The sequence below is a fragment of the Aythya ferina genome, assembly GCF_964211825.1.
Source record: "Aythya ferina genome assembly, chromosome: 1".
Lineage (NCBI taxonomy): Eukaryota > Metazoa > Chordata > Aves > Anseriformes > Anatidae > Aythya > Aythya ferina.
The window spans coordinates 113,328,182-113,351,617 of NC_140296.1; the positions used below are offsets into that span (position 1 = coordinate 113,328,182).

A 23,436-nucleotide genomic window follows, 5' to 3' on the forward strand; every position below is an offset into this window, starting at 1 on the left:
TAGATTCTCCACATCTTTCAGATAAATGAAACTTTGCCAAAGGAGAAGCAAATGGTAGAATAGCACAGCAGCGACAAAAGCTCTGATCCGACAGTCTGGGCAGAATGCTGTGCTCATGCAGGGCCTCAATGACTTTAATAAGTCACAGAAGCAGAGCAGTCCCTTTGCATACTATCAACCAATAGCCCAGGACCTAATTCAGTATGCAGCTCCACACCCCCATCATGTTGGCAGTGAGTCAGAATTGGTGAGACAACTTGCAAAGGAAAAAAAAAAAGCAGCATTTTAAACCTAATTTAATGTTAGCTTTTGATGTGACTAATATCAAGGCATTTTTTCACTTCTATTTAATCAAAATTAATCACTAAGATTACTACAGTAATTTATGTTGGAGATTATTGAAATGAGTGTTTTATTAAAATCTGGTTTTATTAATAAAACACATTCTGGCTATGGGATCTTACAAGTCTGCTATTAGAGACTATTAACTGGGGACTGGGAGTTAATCATAACAGCCATGCTGCCAGGTCCTTTGACAGCAACACACGCTGGGTTTGTTTCTGCTTTTACTTTTACTAGCATATTCAAGTCAATTAGTTACCCTAGCACATGAGCATTCAGAGTAACTCCTGTAAAGCAGGGAATGGAGACAAAGGTACATACGTCTCAGTAGTTTTGAACAAAGAAACGGTAATCAGGAGGAGACTCACCAGCCTGATTAGTCGTGATGCTGACAGCAGCAAATTGTCTGGAAAGTGTACTCATGTCGGATACCCCATTGACTGCATCAATCTCAAAAGTGTAATTAGTATGTGCCAAAAGGTCCACTACTGTCACCGTGGTGTTGGTGAGGCCAGTCTGACTGGGTAAGAACCGCACGTTGTCACTACACGGCTCACACAGCTTGCTGCTTCCTCCACATTTTTTGCAAATGATGTTAAAAGTGACATCTTTCCGACCTCCTGTGTCAAGGGGCCAGCTCCAGTCCAGGATAACAGACGTCTCGTTGATGTTAGAGATAACGTTTCTTGGAGCAGAGGGTGGTCCTACAAAAAGAAAGCAAACGCATGTGTTTTTCTGTAGTGTGCTAAGATGGGGGTATCAAGGACACAAAAATACAAAAGCAAGTAACATAAATAACCAATCTCCTCTAGTCAATTCCTGTAGGGAGAGTTGTAATATTTCACTGGACTACAGACCTAGTCTGTCAAGGACCATGTTTTAGTATAAACAATTGTTACTCTAAGGGAACAGTTCAGGACTAAGAGCTGCTTTACTAGAGTTGTGCAGAACAGCTACTGGTAATTGCACTTGGATTTTGCTAAAGATATTGTTAACAGTTGAAAAATCCTAGCTCTCCTTTTGGGGTCACGCAGAGAATAACAAGGAGAAAGAGAAAAGGCATAAACCTAGCCCAAGAATCTTTGGTAACCTAACACGTAAGAAAACATGGCAGGCAGTGGATGGGTGACAGCAATGGAACATGAGAGGAAGCAAGCAAGCTGCTCAGATACAGATGGAGGAGCAAGAACGACAGCCCCGAGCACAATGATGCTACTCACTGGTGCAAGCCATGGATGGAGGGTCTTTCTCAGAGCGAAAGTAATTCTTTTCACACCTGCAGTTCAGAGACGCGTCTTCATAGGTAGAGCTGTGAGGTGGACACTTAGCACATTTCACGTTGCCAGCAGAGGCTTTGTAGAACCCAGGTCGACAGGCTGCAAAATGACAGGAGTGGAGTTTTAAATTCCATGGACATGTCCTCCATTTTAACAGGTGATCTGGTTATTATCCTGGAATCTATCCATAGGTAGATCACATCTTGGGGGAGTTTATGGTCTAAAACCCTGAGTTTTCTCATAATGAGAAATAGAAATAAAACCTCTTAGTAGAATGAAGCAAATCAACTTAGATTTGTATTTAATTTTGCCTGTATAGCAAAACAGTACAATCCACCACCAGGAGGAAACATTTTCTGTATTACATTATGAGAGCTTCACCTTTTTTTTTTTTTTCTTCCTTCTTCTCTTCTGGTTAATTAACTAAAACATGGGCCTTGTCCTGTATAAGAAGTTAACTTCATCCTCTCCCTGTTGCCAAGGCTTACCGACAAGGGGACGCTAATTATAACCTATGTCTATTCAGTTTGGCATGACTAAGTCAGCCAAAAGGAAGAAAATAACCTAAACAGTATAAAACGTATTCCATTTCTGAAGGCCTATGCATCAAACTCAAAGAGCTGCTTCTGATCCTGATTGACTACTGGGAACTTTCATGGTCTGTACTAAGAGGATGCTTTTTGCATTACCCAGTCCTCTAAGGATGGAGCTTGAACCCACAAAAGCTGCATTTGACAAAGCCCTGGTGATGATGTTTCATTAACATTTGCACACACCCTCTGTTTTGGCTCCTGTTGCACTTCAGACTGATTCATTGCCACATTTGCATCAGATGAAAACAGCCTTTGAAATAAGTTACAGAAATGAACAATCAAGTAAATAGCTTTATGAAAAACCCATGTAGTCAAATAACATGGTTGACTTCTTTCCGCTAAGATGATCTCACCATCTGAAAACCAAAAGAAATATATTAAACCCAAACCAGATAACACCACTCAGACTCTACTGTTCAGCTGCGGTTTCTCTCCAAGGCACACATTCTTCTCTGAACAGCATTTACCCAGCACAGTCGCTCTGCTGACACCGGTCACCTGCAGGTCTGTACCCACAGCTACAACAGCAGTACACAAACAGACAATGTAACAAAAGGAAATGCATCTGAAAACTCGATCACCTTTTGCTACGCTTCTGTTCCACAGGAAACACTGCCTAATGCACTAGCATGCTAGGAAAACTGCTTTTTGTATCTGGAGTCCAGACATTCAAGCTTGAATAAAATGGCTCTGGACCTGCCATGGATTTCAATGTTAATTTGAAGCCAAAGGAATAGGTTTATCATCTTAGCATGAAGCTAAGCAGGCACACCTTGTTCATTTTTGCTTATGGACATGAGCTGATTCATAAATGTAATATGCAGGATTCCATTCGTTCGTGCACTGCCCAAACAGAATAATAATTAAAAAAAAAGTATTTCAAATGAGCAGTTTGAGGTGAAAAAATGCCAGAATAAGAACCCCAACACCTTTTTAAGGGATGGAGGAGAGAGGGAAGGTACAGCTTTAAAATGACCATTCAGCTTCCACATAACAATCCATAAATAAATCCTAACTGAATTTCTGGGCGAGGCTAACTTGTTCATTAGTTCCCAGTGCCAAACACCCAAGTGAAAAACGCTGAAGGGAAATCAAAACCCAGTACAGCCACATGTCCTGTTCTGATACATCTTAATAAAGAAAAACCTCCTTGCACGGCAGTGAGCCCGGCTTGAGCAGTATAAAATGTTTCACAAGGAAGCGCTAATCTCAGCCACCCTTCAGCACTTCCCAGCCCTTGCAAATAGATGCTGCCTGGCTGCAGCTGCTACCTCCTACTGCCACACTACTGAAACAGCTGAGAAAGACATCTCCCACTTCACGATCTCTCCTGCAAGCCCTAATGAAACAATCCCCGGGTTCAGCCTCTGATGCGTGGTGCCACCAGACAATCTGTGAAAGCAGAATTGCTAAAAATGACCTCACAGCAGAGCTTGCAGAGCCTAACACCAATCTATAGGATCTGGCACAGCCTGCCCTCCTTCAGTCAGGGCTGTTTTTGTTTCCATCTCCTCTGAAGCTGCAAGGGTCTTTGGAGACTTTTGTTTGCTTAACTTGAGGAGAATAAAGGAAACCTTGACCCCTCTTAAACACCTCCGCTAGGAGAAAATACAGCAGAAAACAGTTAGCTTCTGGGGTTTTGTTGCTAGAGCAGTCCTCAGATCTCATCCCCTCCCAGCTATTGCCCCATGACAAGCAGGTCACACCTAGAGCAAGTTTCTGTTCCCCCTCCTGCTGACAGAGGAGCTTCCGATTATTTTATTGCCTTGTGGCATGGAATGGCTGTTCCTGGCCCAAAGAAAAGAAGTGATGTCAACCCCATCCTTACCATTACCACTCACCGAGAAAGGACATAAAAAACAAGAATCATGCTGCCTCTATTTATACATTCACACAGCATGCTCATCAAAACTTCCTATGGAAACTCAAAACCAGTTATTAAACACTTAACCATATCTACTTAGCTTGAAGGGACATTTTTAAACTCATGGGAAAGCATACACCAGACAAAGATGTATTTATGAGTACATACAGCATGAATCTTTTTTTTTATTTTTTCTAATAACTGTCTATACTAGCTTAACATACAGATTGCAGAAAGACTAGTAATGTAAAACTGAACCTTTGTCATGTACTTGGTCTTCCTACAGGACCCAGTTTCAACTTCTTATGAAGCATAATTTATTCATAGCATTGTTAACACCTGAGCATTCATTCATGGAATGCAACTACAGTAAGACTGCTTATTTGGGACACATTCAAAGCACCTACTACCAACATTTTAATACGATAATGAATTAAACATCAAAAAACAAACTTGCACAAGCAGTAGACTTATTTTGTGGGGTAAGGATGAGAAAGGAAGGAATCAAATTGCTCCATTAAGAAGCGCCTCAGATGAAAACCTGCAGACCCCATTTAGTTGTTGGTGGTTGTGTGGGGAAGGAGAAGAAAGGAAGAAGCAGGAGTATGTAGGAGGCATGATCAGGCTTTTTCTCTTCCAGAGGGACAGAGAGGTCCCTGTTTCAGGCTGCTGCCACCACTGCACTGAACGAGCAGTCGGGCTGGGGGGGAAGCGCTGCTGGAACCCTGCTGCCCCTGCACATTCTAGTGAGGGCATCCCAGTCTCAGAGCTTCCCCTTGGGCTGTCTTGTGCTTGCTGTCTCTGTCTATAAGACCAATTTAAGATTATTCAGCACCGCAGCCCACAGGAGAAAAAAAAATCAATTATACTTGAAATTGAAGCCTGGAATGGGGGTGTGCCAATAAGAAGCCATCTCAATGTATTTACAATTATTATTTTCCTAATAATTGCTTATTTCTGGTATATAAGAGAAAAGAGCCAAAGTCCTTAATTCAAAAGGCATTCTTCTTTATGTCAGAAAAACTGGATTACATGAACTAATGGAAGAAAGTGGCTTTTTGAGCTGAACAGCTTCGATTTCAGTCAAGTTGAAAATAAGCATTAGCACACCAAGTCTTCACTGAATCTGTAATTTCAGCATGGGAACCAGTTGTGAGAAGTGCTTGATTTTCCTTAACTTTTTCTTTTAGAAGCCAAGGAATTTTTTTTCCCTCGCTTCCATGTTGTTTTCAAGTGGAAAACAAAAATGAGGCTATCCATTTCTTTAGTTGTTTAATATACTCAGTTCAGTAATAGGTTAATGTTCTAAAAGATAAAAAATAATGGGGGTGGAGGAGGGGACCACGAGTCTATGCTTGTGTGTTTTTCATGTTAAGCATTCAAAGCCAACCAAATTCTTGGTAGCAGTAGTGTGGACACAGGGCTGGCAGAACAGCTGCTTGCAGCAGGCTCCAGACCCTGGTGCTGCTACCACTGCTGTGGCCCCAGTGCCTGCTCCCTTTCTCAGAAGGGTTCAGAGCAGGGGGTGGTGAGAAATTGTCCCCAGGGTCGTTCATTGTCACCGCTGGGGGTGAAGAAGAGCAAGGAGTTTCCCCACCACCTGCAGCTGTCGCTGGTGAGAACTAATCCCCAGAGCGGGATGTTGGAAGGGGAGCGACATGAGCAGAAAGATGAGAAATGGTCCAGGAACCTCTCAAGACACCAAAAGGGAGTAAAAGAAAAATGGAGGGTTTCTATATATGCCATGTACACCGTACAGCAAGCCTGTTTGGTTTTGCTTCTTAAGAACTTCTAAAGTCAGATGCCCAATACCTGTTTGCACTGGTACCTCCTGTGCTAACTCTAATCAGAAGTTATTTAAAATCATATTTGGTCTTATTTCAGTCTCTTCTGCTTAAGTGCGAGCCATGCTGGCTTCATTGAAGTTGCTTGCTGGAGTTTCAGGATTGCAGTTGTCTTTGTTAATGTATAAAAATGAGTTCCCTTAAGCTAAAGTTGATGAGTGTCTTACAGAGCGGAGAAAGTTACTTCAGTGAAAGAAAATAAAGGTATGTAGCAATTCATAGTAGTTACTGCTGAAAGAAATGAGACTGTCTTTTCAACAACCAGGTGAGCTTTGCCTCCGCCCAATGTGTTTGACTTGGGGAGGAAAACACATTCCTAATTAAGGGTTATACAACTGACTTCAACTTGAATTGACTTGAAATTAAAAAATAAAGCTGTCAGGGACATTTCAGCATTCAGACCACCTCATGGCCCCAGAACACCAGTGCTGGCAGAGCCCCTTGGTGGGCACAAGGGCACCGCAGCTGCCCCTTGCTCCCCGTGTCACCAGGCCTCCCTCCGCTCCTTGTACCAGGAATGGAGGTGCCAGGCTTTGGGGCAAGACCTAGGCCATGCAGCGTGCTGGAGGTGGATATGGCTGCAGCCACCAAGCAATCAGAGTTCCCCTACTGTTTGAGAAGACAGCCTGAGGGCAAAATGCCACTGTGGCACTGAACCACAGCACCTGGCACCTAAGGGAATGTAAAGCACTTCCACACTCATACACCTGTGCGCATGCAAAATGAGATGTGACACAGCTGTCAGCTTGTGAAAATGGATGACATAACCAGCAACATAGATTATCCTTATAAAACTCCTAAAACCGTTTTGTTTTCCTTGGGCAAGTCATCTCTTTCCCTTCCTGCACTTGCTTATACCTCTGGTAAACAACAAAAATATGAAAACCATGATTAACTTTAAATGAAGAAGACTTCACAACTGCTCATTTCACACTTCCGTCACAAATTATATCCAGCCATATGTGTCGTTCATGCCCTATATTAAAAAATAACACCATATAGATGTGCTATAGTTCTGGCTCAGATGCATGAGGAATAGGAAATGAAGGTAAAATTTTGCCCTGACTCATCCCATCATCAGTTTCTATCACACATCGTTCACTACACCAAAAATGTCTCATTTTCTCCTTCCATGCTCATTACAGCACCCTGCTCAGCAGGAAACACTGCATTATAATGTAGGTATCCTGCAAAATCCCTCAGGACAGGGAAACAATCTTCAGCAGCTCTCACTGTTCATTAGCATATGAAAAGCCACTTAATCTATGGCATTACATAGGTGTACATCTTTTCTCTTTCTGGGCCTCTAGGTATATTCTTGCACAGCTACATAACCCAGACAGGCTTCTAAAAACTACAGCATATTTTGAATTCTCATTTCCATTGGATTTAATACAAGCTTTTTGTCACTCGATCTGAATAAACAGTATAATACCACTTAAGGGAGCAAGCCTCAGAGCCAAGTACTACACCTTACAGTAGGAACAGAGGCAGAGACCTGAATGTCACTGTTCCATTGTACATAGCAACTCCCTGTACCTGCTGAGGAGGAGGAGAAGGAAGAAGAGGGAAGGCTCTCCATCTGGTGGGGATGCCCTCTACAGGCTGCTGCACTAGCAGCACATTTTCTCTTTGCTGGGCAGTGGTACTGGTATAAACTCTGTGCTGACCATACTGCTTGTGGAAATAAAAGCTTACAATTATTCTTTCAACAAGACGCAATAGACACCATCTTCACTGCAGTCTTTGCCATGCTATACATAATACCTGAAATAATTACAAAACTGGCCAGCAGAAGAAGCAACCCAGCCATTTTTGTTAAGCATTATCAGCAAATCAATTAAGTCCCATATGGTATTTTCTGTCTATGAGACATACATTTTAATCTGAAAATGCAGACAGAAAATTAAGAGTTGTATTTTAAATGTTAAAGTGATTTACCAGCATTATTTCCATTATTAGCTTTGCAATAGCTTTGGAAAAATGCAGCTATTTATTATTATAACTTATCTTCGGGGGGAAGACCACTGCAGAAGGAAACATGGATCGTGTACACTTGCATCTGTTGATGGGAAAATACAGGAATCACAGCCAAGGATGTTGGCAGATGTGAAAAACTACTTCAGCTGTCCACAACTAGAAGAGATCAACAATTAACGAGACCAACACAATTCCTTTCCTATCACTAGACCTTCTCCGACAGGAACAGGTCCACAATCCGAGGGTTCAGGAAACACTCTCTTCTCTCCACCATTTCCTACCCTCTCCAGTCCCTCTCCCTGTGCGTGCAGCAAGGATTCTCTTCAGTGTGACACTGCAATGCCATGCAATGCCTCTACTCTAGAAAAATCAACTCTAGAATGAGCACTTTCCTTTTTTTTTTTTTTTTTTCACCTGAAGGCTGCTGCCAGTACAAAAAAAACATATTCAGTGGTATTTAATCTTACTCATGAGTAAATTTCTGCTTTTTCCTCCACACTTCATATTTTATAGTGATCTGTGACCTTAATGTATTTTAATCAGATGCTTTTTAAATTGGCTTTACTCCCAGGTCAAGTCATTCAGCAGAAACAATTCCTGTTCTTTGTTTAATAACTGTTACTGGCAGACATATTAATTATATGTACATAAGAGATAGCTTTATCCTAAGGGAATAACACTGCACCTTTCAACCGCAGTCTGTAATAGTTTCATGTTATGCCTTGCAGGCTTCTGCATCTCTTTTTATGAAGTGCATTACGGCCATGATTGCTACCAGCAGTATTGTTAGAAGTACAATGACAAAGACAGTCGGTCTTAAATGCAGCATTACAGTACAGATGTATTTGGTTGTGGGTACACAAATATCTTGCTCTAAAATGCATAAGGCATTTCAGCTCATTCACAGGCATTTTTTGGAGAAAAATAAATCTTTCATTAACAGGAAAACACTGAGAACCACAGCCTTGATTCAGAACTTAAAGAAAATAAACAAAGTTCTACCTTAATTCCACCCATACTTAGTGAATCACTTGAGCAAGTATTTAAACAGGGAATTTAATAAACCCATGTTTATAAGCAGTGTCTTTCACTTTCCCTAAACAAGATGTTTTCCCGAAGCAGAGCCTGGACGTGCTGAGATATATTAAACTGTCATTTTGTCAAACAAAGAAATCCCATGTTCTGTTTCTTTAGAAGTTAATTTAATCCACACAGAGATGAAAAATAACTTCCTAATTAAGAAGCATTTCCCCCCCCAAAAAGTAAATTAAAGAAATACCAGAAAAAAAATACCCACCATCAGCTTCACTGGGGGGAGGGAGAGAGGAGGTTGTAGACACACACACACAAAGAAATCTGAGAGTTTTAAATGACCATTTGGCAAGGATATAAAGTCATGAGATACTTTTTCCTTGAACTAAAATTACACTATGGACTCCTCCAAGGCAAAGGCGATGTAGGATCCCAACAGCTTCAAACAAGGAACTTTTCTTAATGTTAGCATAAAAAATACAGGCCCCCCATGCCACAAAGGGCACAAGCTCTTGGGAAGAAATTTCCTTTCCAGTTTGGTGGACTTGGTGGGCACTGCACACACATTGCTCTTGTCAGAGAATTAAAATCAAGACAGTGCCCAGTAATCCTCCCAGACTAGATTTAGGTAGTAAGTAACAACCAACTTTGATCGCTTTACTTAGCAATGTTTGTATAATTGCTCTGAGCCCAATCCAGGCCAGGTTAACAGGTTAGTGATAAGAATGTTGACACACATAAAGAATAAATGAATTGTCAAACAAATTATTTAACCCTAAGTCTTATCCTTTGCTTACCTTCCATCTAACGGTAATACCATATGAAAGTGCAAGAGAAAGGCAGAGAGAGGACACTCATCTGTCCTCCCCTTTTTTTAACTCTTATCACTAAAGCCTAGATTATCATTTCACAGTCCCAAAGCAAAAGGTTCAATAGAACCTCTTATTTATTTTTAATTAAGTTTAAATATAATAACCCTCCATATTACTGTCCTACACGTAGAATAACCAATGCTTTTTTCGCTAAATCTTGATATCAATACATTTCTCAACATTCCTGTCCAGTTGTTCACGGCAATACACGTATCTTGAGCCAGAACAGTTAACTCAGAAGTACAAAAAGTCTGCATTTTCTCTCTGGGATGGAGAGAAGATGAATTGGCATTTACCAAAGCTGAATGTTCTTTTGAAGCCTTCCACCTTTGCTAACACGTGTGGGAGAACATCACTGTCCCCATTTCACAGGTGAGGAAATTAATGCCAAATAGGCTCTGAATCCTTTCTTCCACTGACACCTCCTAATCACAATGCTGCCTGGTGGGTTGTGTGATGTTAAGAAGAGCTCCCAGATGACACAAGTCCACTACTGCAATTAGCATGAATTAGTACTTTTGTTAGTAGTCTCAGCAGAGCTGTCAAATTAATTGGAAAAGAAATTTAACAAATATCTTTCCCCTTAGAGATACTCTTTCAGGTCAGGGTTGAGGCATATTGATTGAGCAGTGTGGGGGATGCTTATGCGTTGTATACCCTCACCGAACCTGTTTTGTTGAGGAAGCAGAGGACTTTGGCTTTGGGGGCTGTTAATCTGGTACCTGTCACAAGCAGTACATGGACACAAAAAGAGAAAACTTATTGTACAATGCTGAGAAATAGTCCAGCTCATGGTAAAAACAAATTAAAAGGCTTGATTAAGTGACAGTGGCTAGAATATATATAACATTTGTTTTTGACCTAATCTTGTTTTCTTATACCTCAGAGTTAGTTCCTTCAGTTTATCTTCAATTTGCAGAGGCACCCATAGATACTGCACTGTTTCCCCAATTTTAAACAATTTCTGAATTCATCCACTGCGAGCAAGACACGGCTAGTCCCATACAAGCCATAAGAGTTAGGAAGCAAGCACTGGAGATGGCATACAGTTCTTCCACAATACACACAGCAAAAAAAAAGGCATTTTTTAAGCACTCAGATTAACAGGAGACCAAATGTTAAAATCATGTGTCTATGCCTCATTCAATGACAGCTACTGAATTTCTTACTGTTAGTTTCACTGCCAGCCGTTGACACATTGCTGCTTGAATTCATGGAGAGGTGGAGCTGGGAAAGGGAAGCTCTTAAGAAGAGAAATGGTGCATCAACAGCAGGAGCTGAAAGCTGTATGAAAAATTTCCTATGGTTTAAGTTGCTGTTATTACTTGCTGACATAACTTTGGGATGCAATTTCATGTATCAGAACGTACTCGTAATTTGTAACAGCATGTAAGAAATTGCCCTTGCTTTGCTGGTAAAACTGTTAATGTCACTTAATGGGTGCATCTACATAAGCATTATAGTTCAAGATTTGGAAAGCATTTTTAAAGCAAAATCCCAGTTGTTCCTTCATGTCATGATTTGTTTTACACTCTCATCTCTACAGCATGTGAATAGGTCAACTGGAAGGTGCTACACACCTTCTACATGACCAGACTAGAAACAATCTGGAATAAAACCCAGCAAAATGAGTATGGTATTGGTATAGTTATGTATATCATACCAGCTGCTTATCTCTACAGATCTGCTCCTACTGGGCCACACTACCTGCTAATGTAGACATAACTCACAATTATCAGCTTTCAAATATGTTCATGCAGTCAGCATCGCTCAAATTGCTAGATATTTACATAACAACAAAGATTTAAAAAGCCCTGGTAATGGAAAAAAAAAATATATGATTTTATTAAAGCCATTAAACATATAACTACAAACAAACACACATTATCTGCTGTATTTTACCACATTTACTAGGACATGGAATGGGCACAAAGGGAGGTTCCAGTGATTACTAATGTAAGGCTTTAACCAGAAGAACAAGACATTACGGCTTCATCATCTTCACAACAACCTCTCTTCTTCATTTGCTTTTTTCACTGACTGCAATTTCATCCTTCCAGAAGAAACTCTGAAAATTAACCAGTTACAGCCTCTGGGGACATCTGTGCCCTGACAATCTTCTTCTCACAGCTAAAAGGAAAAGCCCAAGGCTTTTGCAAAACTATCTAACCATTCAAGTGCAATATTTATATATTGTATGCTTGAGCTTTTATCTGGACTTCCTTGGTATTTTGCCATTTTAAAGAACTCTTAATTACTTAACATGCATTTTCTATGCATGTGTTAAAAAAAAAATCTCTAGCTTTGCAGAGTAAGCAATTATCTGCTGAACAAAAACCCAATTAAATGTAAATGGAAAAAAAAAACAGTTCAGCATTTTTATTCGCTCACCTGATACCTATGTGAATACAAGGGGAGTAGGAACTCAGATGTTTAGAAAACAAACCATCTGATGCAGTTCTGCAGAACTAAAACTGTTCCTGTAGTGGGGAAGCCTTACCCATGGCAAATCAACAAGAATTCAGTATTCCTCAACAGCACTCACTTTGCAATGTGGAAAATTAACTAGAAGGAAAAGGGAATTAAGTTCTCAGTCTTGCATTCTGTAGATATTTACTCCAGCAAGTGCCACTGTGTGCTAGTATAAAATACCACTTGTTTAAGTAGCAGATTTCAACTCTACTAAAGCTCGACACTAGCAGCAGGTTGGCACCACTGCATGCTATAGGGAAAAGAACCATGGAACGGCATTAAAACCTATTTCATGATTTTGCACTGCTTTATACAAAAGCTTCTGCTGTGTATATGTCATATGATTTTTTTGACTGAAGAAAGAATATAAAGATAAGAAGCAACTATACTTCTTATATTCTATATATAAAAGTATAGTATATAGTATATATATACACTATATACACAGTATATAGTATATTTACAACTATACTTTTATATAAGAACTATAAATATAAAGATAAATATAAAGAAATCATCATAATCAAAAAAAATCATAACTAAACCATTGGTTTATATTTTATTTTTTTCAATTTCTTGCTTGAGCAATTCAAAAGTAGAAATCAAAGAGGCTGAAAGGACATATGAATCCCTCAGGAGTTAAAAGCATTTAGGCAAATACAAAAGGAGATACGAAATTCTGCATCCATCAGTCCCCCCAAATAATGGAGAAGAAGGGTTGCGGCATTTTCCTGCTGACAGCTCAGCCTTCTAGAAATATTCACACCTACTCCCACTACAGTGCCATGGATTTGACTGGGAATCTTGAGTCACACAGTCTGCAATAAACTGAAATGATTTTTCAGCTTTGTATTGAAAATAGGGAAGTCATGTTATGTTTGGTTACATTTGCTTAGCCAAACTCAGAGTTCTGCTTCTACAAGATCTCTTTTACTTCTGATCATACCAGGCCATAAAACGTTTTGTTATCAAAGTAAATTATATGCTAGGATATTGAACCAAAATTGGATCTTTGTAGGTCAGGGCAGTCCACTGCTGTCTTGATTATATGTGATATACCATCACAGTGATATATATAAAACACAGGAAATTGTTGCATATTAATAGAGCAGTAGTTCAATCAGCCCTATGAACAATATCCAATATATTCAACCACAGACATATTTTGATCTGGTTGTAAAAGTAGTGAAAGGACTATATTTTACCATTTAATAAAACCTTACAACCCTTTTAGTACATGCAAAAATTACAATGTCACAGCCATAGAAAGTAGAGCAAATCTCAAGAGAGTGAAGAGTGCATTCTTCTTTCTTGGCTAAGTCACATATTCAAAAAGTGTATGTAATTATATTATTTTAAAGAATAAAAATATCACCTGGAAGAAAGCACTGTGAACTCTCTAAACTTGCAGCCAAACAGTACAAAATAGCACAAAAAAAACCAAAAAATATCATGCGAGACTGGACACAAAATACATTTCCTTGATTACCAAAAAAATATTGTTACACAACGCCATTCAGATAACTGAAATATTATTACTTTCAGATTGCTTTTGGTGAAGCTATAAGAGAAGCACCCCCAAGTCCTCTATTCTTATTTCTTCCACCACACTCCATGCCACAGAGCAACAAACCCACACCCTGCCCTGCTTCTCAAACATTTCCTTGCCAAGCCTGGGGTTCAGAACACAGCCAGAGGGGCTTACCAAGACCCCTGAGCACAGCCCCCTGCTGTATGGCATGCTCTCAGCAGTCCTTCCTGCAACAAGTGATGCTACAGGATGGTCGACCCCACCACCATTTGATGTGAGGTGTATGATGTATTTCCAACACTGCCACGGATTATGCTGCTGAACATGAACAGACTAGCTAATTTTTTCAATTAAAACAACCAGGTAAAGAAAGACTGATCTTGAACAATAAGGTTATGACAGAAAAATATGATTATGAACATCACTTCCATTTTGACAACTGGTTTCCAGCATACACAACATTGTGGGTTTTTCATCCCCAAACATTACATTTCCAAAAATTGTCAGTTGAACATTCACTGGTAGACACCACTGGGCACTGGACAAGAAATTCCCCTTCCAGAACCTGATTCTTAAATCAGAACTACACCAAGACAGATACAATGAATGCAACAGTGTTGCCTTCCTATGCACAAAAAAATACTGAAGTGCACATGGGCTCTTCAAATGATTTTTTTTTTCCAACCAACCAACAAGATAATAAAATCCCAGAGACAAACGAGCTCCTAGGAATCTCTGTTGTACTCCCCATCTGACATAGAAGAGAACGTAAAGGTTTCCCTTACTGACCCAATACCTGCTTACACACCCCACACCCATGACTAACCATGCACATTTCTGAGAACCCAGGACCAACGGATCAAAACCTACAGCTGAGGACAAGGCTTTGCAGGTTGGTTTGATCATATCTGACACCTTCCTGGCTACTGCTGGAGCTCCCAGTCTCATGCTGGGATGCTACTACAGGAGCCAGATCCTGAGGCAACCCGCTTCTCATGTGGAGATGGTGCAGAGCATGCTCCAGGATTCACCTAGGAACACCAACAGACTATTAGAAGAAACTACATAAAACATATTTTTCTGCAAACCCATGGTTCCGTAAGCTCATGAACTCTCATTTCATAAGCATCCCATATGCAGGTTTTCTCCTGCAGAAGTGGCTCTGTTTCTCAGCCAGATGAATGCAGATAGCTGGAGTAAAATAGAAACCCTGTAACAATAAATGGAACACCATCTATAAACATGCTCTGTGGTCCATCGAAACCTTGGTGTCCATATAAGTCAGTAAAGCATTTATACATTTTCTCTTGCTCCTCTCCTGGCTGCCAGTGCTCTGTGTCAGATTAGATGTATAGGGCGAGTGATTACGATAAGCAAGTATAGCTGTTTATTTTGAAGGTACTGTCAAAATGCATTAGCGAAATGCCATATTGGAGCATAACTAATCTGAAATGATCTTCCACTAACATGAATGTCACTAATGCTGCGGTCTGCTGTGCTGACATCATGAAGCAAGATTAAGATAGCTTTCCACAGTTAGAAACCTGGCCCCCTAGATCCAAGCTGATTAAGCACTTGGATCCCAACCTAGTGCCAAGAAAACGGCTTGCACTACCCTTAGTTTTGGCTTTTTCCCATCCTATGAATTAACTGTGTACGAACCTCCTTTGGACTGCCTTCTGTACTGATAAAGTGCTGCTATCCGTGCAACATGTACCCAGCCTGGTAAGAGCAGGCAGCTTGCTCCAGGGCTGTTAGAAGTTCCTCTGCTGGTCCATGCTGCCTAGGACAGGGACTATGAGCCACTGTGTTCGGGGACAGACGGTTCAGCTACAAACAGGGACAAAGATTTGCACCGACTGGCAACAGTCACTTTCAGATACAAGCAGAGTTCACTTTCTACTGCCTCCTTCCTAACAAGGAGAGCTTTGCTTCTATGTTAGGATGCACTGTTACGGAATGCTCCGGTCTTTCCCCACTGCTTCTCTTGGTTACACCAAACACTGGGTTTAACACATGGAGAACAGTGACTTCAAGTAGGCTAGCAGCAACTAGCCTCATTAATCTCAATGAACAGCAGAACTTAAGCCCATAATACTCGCAAACTGATTTAATAGCTGCCAACAGTCCCAGTTTAATAAATCCTGGTGCAATACCTGCAAAGCTGTCTTGAATCACACTACTCCCTCCTCCTGCCCTGCAAGCATGAATGTTACCACCCTGCCCACTTGTGGGCACCTTCCTTTTGCTCCACTATATCCACAGCCACAGTTCTCAGCTTCTCCCAGGCAGAAGATCTTGGCAGGGACTGGCAGCACCATGATCGATTCAGTATTCATTTTGTCTCACCCAGATTAACAGGTGGCCACTCCTGAAGTTCAGGAGTCAAGGTGACACTTGATGGAGCAGAGAGGGGAAGAAGGAGCAGTGCTCTCCAGAGCCGGCTCTTGTAATGAGCACTGGACAAGTGGTGCAGTTCCTGCATGTCCTGCAGCTTCTTCCCTTTGAATCTGCAGGGGGGAAAATAACTTTCTGAAAGTTGCCAGAAGAAACATGCAGCTGCCTAGGAGCCAGGGACAGGAAATTCTACACTTGTGTTTTTTAGGACAATTTGTACCTATCAATCTTTGTGTATCTGCACTACTGACGGCTCTGAAACAAAACCTAGTTGCACAGAGGCATGACTTAGAGAATTGAAACTGATGGTACTAATTCTTTCTATTCTATTGAAAATATCAGAAGATCACATAACCAATCCTGGATTTGCATTTTATATTGAAAAATCCCTCCTGCCCCCCATCTCAATGCACTCTCTGAAGTCTCCTTAAGATTAGGAGTTTATTATTATCTCATTCTTCTTACAGAGTCTTTTCTCCATCTTTTACATCTCCATCCACGGATGTTGTGCCCCATCTGCAGCACAACTCTCAGGATAGGAGTTAGGGCTCAGGTAGCAGTAAAGGAAAGTGTTTTATAAAAAAAAAAAAAAAAAAAAAAAAAAAAAAAAAAAAAAAATCTTTCTCCTAAAATTCAGAGCCATGAGTAATGTCTAAGAATAGAGATTTCATCATGTACAGCTAACATTTAACTGAGTTTATGAAAGTTGTAACAGCAGCTATCACCCAGCAAAACCAATCCATTTTAGCCTTGCATCTGAAAAATATGGACAAGGATACAGCATATTCTCCTTCCCTTTCTCTCCATCTTTTGTCTACTTCAGCTTTTTTTATAAAGAGAACTTTCTCACAGGGAAAGAATTCCATAGTCTTTTCTGAGGTTACTTCTGATGGCAGTTTCCCCCCCACCCCCAGGAAAGCATTGCACAGCCAAGCAGTCATAAGGTTGAATCTTTCGCTGTAATTGGAGGGAAGGAAATATTTGAGGACCAAAAATAGTAGAAAACAATCATAAAGCAACACCAGTAGGAGGAGAGGCTAATTTTTTGTAATCAGCATTTTGCCTAATTTCTATTATTTTCAAATAAACCTACTGCCTTAATGCTCATTCACATTACAATACCACAGTTCAAGTATAAAAAAAAAAAAAAAAAAACAAAAAAAACCAGACAGACTGCATTATCTGAGTGGTACCCTACCTAATGAAAAAAAAAAAAAAAGCTACTCTGATGTTTTCGTAGCCAAATCTTCCATGAATTCCAGATTACTAAAATAACTTAGTTTTATAAGCTATCCTGAAATGGTTCCAACTCAAGCAATAGCTGAGGTGCCTGGATGAGCAGTTAGGAATCCATATGATTATTCAGTCTTCACGCTCACTAAATTTAACGTTGGCTCTTTGGAGACCGGCTCCCAGAGAGGAGACAGAAGAGGGCCAGTCAAACACTGCCAGGTTCAGTGGTGAAAACCTGGGAGTAACAAGCTGGCTTCCTAATTGTTAGCAGCAGACAGCAGCAGTTTTTAAGTAGCAGATTAGTACATTCGGGGGTTACGCAACGCAAAAATAAATTTACAGCAAATTAGTATCCAGAGCATTTGTAATCAGACACGATCTAAAAATCCTGAATTCCCATTAAAATAAATTGGAGTTAGATTTGCTTCTACCTAGCGCGATTTTGACTGCAGGAATGTTAAGCAGTGCAAACAGATTAGTGGGGGGCTGGCTTTATCTATAGACTTTCTCTAATTATATGCTTAAAACTGGCAAAAAGAATACATGAAATCACTGAAAAGTTATTGAAAGGCTATTATACAGGTCAGCCTTTTGCTGTCATGTGGAAGGCAGGGGCTAAATCTGAATACAAGAGATCCCAAATGAAGGATAAGCTCCTGAAGCAAAGATTTAGTTCAGGAATAGATGAAGAGAATAGAAAACGTAACAAGAAGGAGGAGGGGGAGGAAGGTGGGGGGGGGCAACCCCTCTCCTCTGGAAAATTTCAAAGGTTGTTTCCAATGGTGACACCAGTGAACAGGAACACGATCACATTATAAATGATAGATAACCAGTCGGCATGGAAAAGGTAGATAAGGCTGATCTTGCCTCCGGGGAAAGACCTCTTGGGATCCCTGCGTGCCCATTTCTACAGCCCGGTGACAAGGTCCTTTCTCATTCTTTCAAGCAACAAAGCACAGACAGGAAATTCTTGAACAGGCCTTGAAAAGAAAGAAGCACATTTGCATCATCACATAGTCACCAACAGAAAAAAATGCCAAAATGGGACCAGTTTAGGAGGATGCAAAGATGAGCACTGCACACAACAAGGGCCCCCAGAGTCACAAGGAGGGAGTGAATAACTGTGCTGCAGGGCACAGGATCTCTTCTGCAGCAAAGGGGTTTGTTTACTCTAAAACAAAAACAGAAAGGTTACTACTTATTTTCCTGTAATTTTTAAGGCTTGTCTCTCCAAAACAAGCACCTCATACTGATCACTATCAGAAGGAGGAGACTGGACTAGAAAACAGCTTATCCCCATCCATTCTGCACGGTGGTTCCTATATTTCACAGAATTACACTGCTGTAACTGGCTAAGGTATCTTTTTTTTTTTTTTTCTTTCAGTAATTGCTATATCATCTGCTGCATATCAATATTTTTCTTAGCTATATCTTCACACTTCAGCCTATAGCTTTGCATTTTTATAGCTATCAGTAACGTAAGATCATTTCTCCTTTGTGGCAGCTGAAACATAGTCCTAACGGACACATACCAAGGACTACTCATAAGGCAAATCTTTTTAACAAGTTTTTTAAAGCTCATCACAAAATCCTCCCTCATTTTTATATTTGGCTTAGGCTATGTTCAGAAGGAGACAATAGAGTTCAAACACAACACACATTAAGAGGTTATCATGAGTAATAACAGTAACTGCGTTTGTGCATGCTCTTCCCCTGGCATAAATAGGAGACTGTAAAATGCACCAATGTAAGCTATTTTCATCATCTGCTGTGGGCTAAATGAACAGCAGATCCTTGCCTTTCTTTCTCCACTCAACAGCCTCCTGGGCTATGGTAACTCAGGTGCATAGCTATGCTCCAGGAGAACAACAGCAACCTGTATTAAACCATTGCAAGCAGCTTCAGCACATACAAAGCAATTCAACCATGTATCTGTGCCCTGTGTGGACACATTTAATACAATTTCTTTTGGTTTGCTGATGCTAATCAAATTTCAGGTAACTACTAGAGAAAGATGGACCATGTGAATGTGTGCATGAACCTATTTTTGTTAGAAGACTTCAAATCTCTCTGCACATCTTTTGCTTAACAGTCATTTTTATTAGCTTATCTTAAGTAGCTTCTTAATCAATTCCAGTTAAAACAAAATTAGCCTGAAATTAAGCCAGGATCTATAGAGGAGTTGCACTACCTTAAATAAATCAATTTCAAACAGCAACCTCACCTAAAGCTACACAGCTTGCTGATGTGCTAAACAAGAGTGCAGGCACTAAATCCAAGTAACAGTTTCTTAAATCAGAATAATGCACAAGCATACCTTTGCAATTATCTAATTAAGCTGTTTTCACTAATCAAACATCAGTATATCTAATGGGAAACCTTGATGTGAGGCAACAGGATTTGCTAATAAACGTAGATCTAAAATATAAGTTAAAATATGTATTGCAAATGACTGATTCTGGCTTTTCTAATGTCTCTGGGGAAATCCCAGCAAACACTTGGAAAGAGGCCAAAACCATATGATTTATACAGTGGTAGTTTAATTATTTAATCCCAAAATTTTTAGGACAAGACTGTTTTTCTGTTCTCATCGTATCCTGGGACTTCTCTATTTTTTCCACCTTTCCTTCTTTACTTAGATGACTATTTCTTGACTCTCCTTCCTCAGCTCACACCCATGCTACATTATAGCTCCTGTGATGGCTCTCACTTGGGGGCATCCCACATATTTGTTAGCTGGTCACCCCAGTGTGCAAAATAAACCATGCCAAAACACCACTGTTGTGTTCTCATCTTTTCCTTCTCCTTTTACCTATGCTATGCTATTATGTTACAAGAATAATTTTCCATGACTTCCTGCAGGCTTATTATAACATAGATCCAGCAGAGAATTTCCCAGCGGAGGACTTCTACATATGAGACTTTCATCTCCTCAGTTGCCTCTAAAGCGCAAGCCACCCATCCAGCGTTCTTGCCTTGCTCACAAAGATGACACACAAAATAGGTGAAGAAACACTGAAGGGTAGCAACTTAGGATGACCCTAACGCTGACTGTACTCTATGTGGCATCATCCCTGTACTAAGCACTGCGTTTCCTTTAACATCAAGTTTTGTGAATGTTACCATTTCTGGGGTAACTTCCAGTTTGCACAATGACTGCTTTCTATTTGCCTACATCTATGATCATTCAAATGATTCATAGAATTACAGCATCATAGGACCATTCAGCTTGGAAAGGAACTTCAAGATCAAGTCCAAATGTTAACCTAGTATTTCCATGTCTACCACTGAACCGTGTCTCTAAGCACCACATCCATTTGGCTTTTGAATACCCCCAGGGTATTCAAAATACTCCATCAAATACTCCATCACTTCCCGGGCAGCCTGTTCCAATGCCACACAATCCTTTCAGGGAAGAAATTTCTCCTAATATCCAACCTAAACCTTTCCTGGTGCAGCTCGAGGCAACTTTTTTGTTAATTGATATTTGCTCAGACAAATATGAATGTGTATATAAAATTAACTTATATATAGAGAGAGAGATAAAGGAGAAATGTATAAGCACTAATAAATAAATACCGCAAAATTACTTGTGTAAATTTCTTATTAGGAAAAAGAACACACATCCTATTATTCACTATTTTATTCCTGATCATAAAACATTAGAAACCTAGCACAACTATTTTCAGTATTAGTATATTGATTTCCCTTAGCTCTCTGCTGTTTAATCAAATGAAACATTGTTTCACTATTTGTGATTAAGTAGAGTTGCCACACATTAGCAAGCAAACTATGACACTGTGCAGAAATTAGGTTCTTTTCCAGGTGAAGCTGTTTCAAAAGCTGCAGACTACACAACAAGTACTTGTTTAGATAAGTGGATCCCTGGAGGTGTTCAAGACCAGGCTGTGGTATCCCTGCCCATGGCAGCGGGTTGGAACTGGGTGATATTTAAAGTCCATTCCAAACCAAACCATTCTATGATTCTATTTTAAAATAATCCTTTGTTGGACTTCAAGATGTCTATTACAGCACTGTTCCACCTCCACCCATTTGCCTCAAGGCCCAGGAACGCAGCACCTCCCCGTAGAGTGATGTTCACTGGTTTACTTTACTGATGAGCTTCTTCAGTATTTGCGATGAATAAGAGGAAAAAAAAAAAAAAAAAAGAAAAAAAAAAAAGCACGAGATGATCAACAATCAGTTGAAGTTTTCTTCAAGTAGAAAGGATTGAATGTATGTGAATCATCAAACTAACAAAAAAAGAAAACTGGCTTTGGAACAGTATTGCCAGAATATAGCACAAAAACCTGCACAGAAAATATTTCCCGAGACAAATGTGTATGTTAGCAAAAGAAGCACACACATTGACTAACGTGAAAATAAATACAAGCGTGTTCAGAGACATACTGGAACATCCAGGCAGTACCTGAACTCTCCCAAGGACTGTGAGGCCATTCCAAGGATATTACCCATCCCATAAAATGTCCTGGGCTAATGCTATTACTGATGTTGCAAATGGAGCCCACAAGATTAGATAAATGGATTTAAAACTTTGGTCAGTCCATCTGGGAATTTCAGAGAAAACAAGGCTGCACAGAGAAGGCCAGCTAACCGAAAGCAGACAGTATTAAACTAAAGCCATAAAAAGCTGTGCAACTTCTGGAGAAAAAAGCCCATGCTGGGGTCAGTATGTAGAATGATTTGTTGCTTCATGATTGTACTTTGAACTTCACCCAGTACCAAGAGTGAAGCTACAATGGGAACATCTACCTTTCTCATCAAAACTTAAGAAAAAAACAAGAACAAAAACAAAAGCATTATATTAGGAAGAGGATAGTGAAGTCTCTCTTTTAGGAACTGATGAAAGAGTACCATTCAAGTTATGTCCAGTCTTTCTCACCCAGTGTGCTGAGAGAATTTAGTGCATCTACGTCTTACTTGGTGCTGAAGTGCCTGCACATGGTATTGAGATGCAACTCTGTCCAGAAAAGCACACAGAAAATGTAAAGAAAACTATGTTGTATTAGTTTAAAAGGCTGATTTTCTAAAAGTGGTATCAACAGATGGTGATTTCTAGATAGCAAAAAGGAAAAAAAAAAGCTATACTTAACATTATTCATAAAAGCCTAGGAGGAATTCATAAAAAGTGAGGCAAGTGCAAGAGAAAAACGCCTGCAGTCAAGAAACTAAAACTAACATCTTAAAAGATGAAAAGGAAACTACTAAAAACAAATAGTGTAACAATTTGGCAGAGTAGGTTTTGAGCTCACTATTTCAAACAGGGTTTTCAAGGTTGGATGTGACAATGAACTACTGTAGAAAACAAGCGGTACCATCATGTAGCAATCCAAAGTTAAGTACAAAACAACTCGAGAAGCTCTTTTCATCCCTAATATCTATGACTGTTGCTTTCAACCTTTGCCATCATATGATTTGGTTGTAAACAAAGAAGTGTAATGACCTTGCTCCCTGACAGCCATTAGAAAAGCAAGCATGAGCACCAACCACTGAAATGTGGTTACGACCCACATCTTGAGAACACGTGTTCTGGGACCTTGGAGTCTCCCCTTGCAAAGTATAATTTAAATGACTTGAACAGCTTTGTTCTTACCAGCTACAGCTCAAGTGCCTTGGCAGAGTGTTTCAGCAATGTTGTTGTAGCACTTCCCCGCGCTAATCCTGGCATGAGCTACTGTTGTTAATCCTTATTTTCCTAAGAACGAAATTCATTATTATTTTAAATACTCATGGCAGATGCTGAACTAGTGTTTTCATGCACGTGAATCAGAGAAAGGAGGGGCCCTACATTTGTCCAAGTAATGCAACTCCACAGAAAGCTCAAGCACATCCTTTAATCATAATATTCTCATAAATAAAATACATAGGACTCTTGCCAAAAAGACGAAATAAACTTAAAAACATAGTTTAAAAAAAAAAAAAACAACAAAAAAAAACAAACAGCAAACAACAAGGAAAGAGAAAAATATCCCTTGATT

General features: G+C 40.0%; 1 protein-coding gene across 4 annotated transcripts in view; it reads right to left on the reverse strand.

Moving 5' to 3' along the window:
- EPHA3 (EPH receptor A3) overlaps positions 1 to 23,436 on the reverse strand; it is a 237,752-nt gene that overhangs the window by 79,881 nt on the left and 134,435 nt on the right. For all 4 annotated transcript variants that reach the window (XM_084511168.1, XM_084511166.1, XM_084511165.1 and 1 more), the window contains 2 exons: positions 1,563 to 1,718; positions 711 to 1,046 (listed from right to left, as the gene is read on the reverse strand). In XM_084511168.1, coding sequence (XP_084367294.1) covers positions 711 to 1,046; positions 1,563 to 1,718 — 492 coding nt within the window. The remainder of the gene's footprint in view (positions 1 to 710; positions 1,047 to 1,562; positions 1,719 to 23,436) is intronic.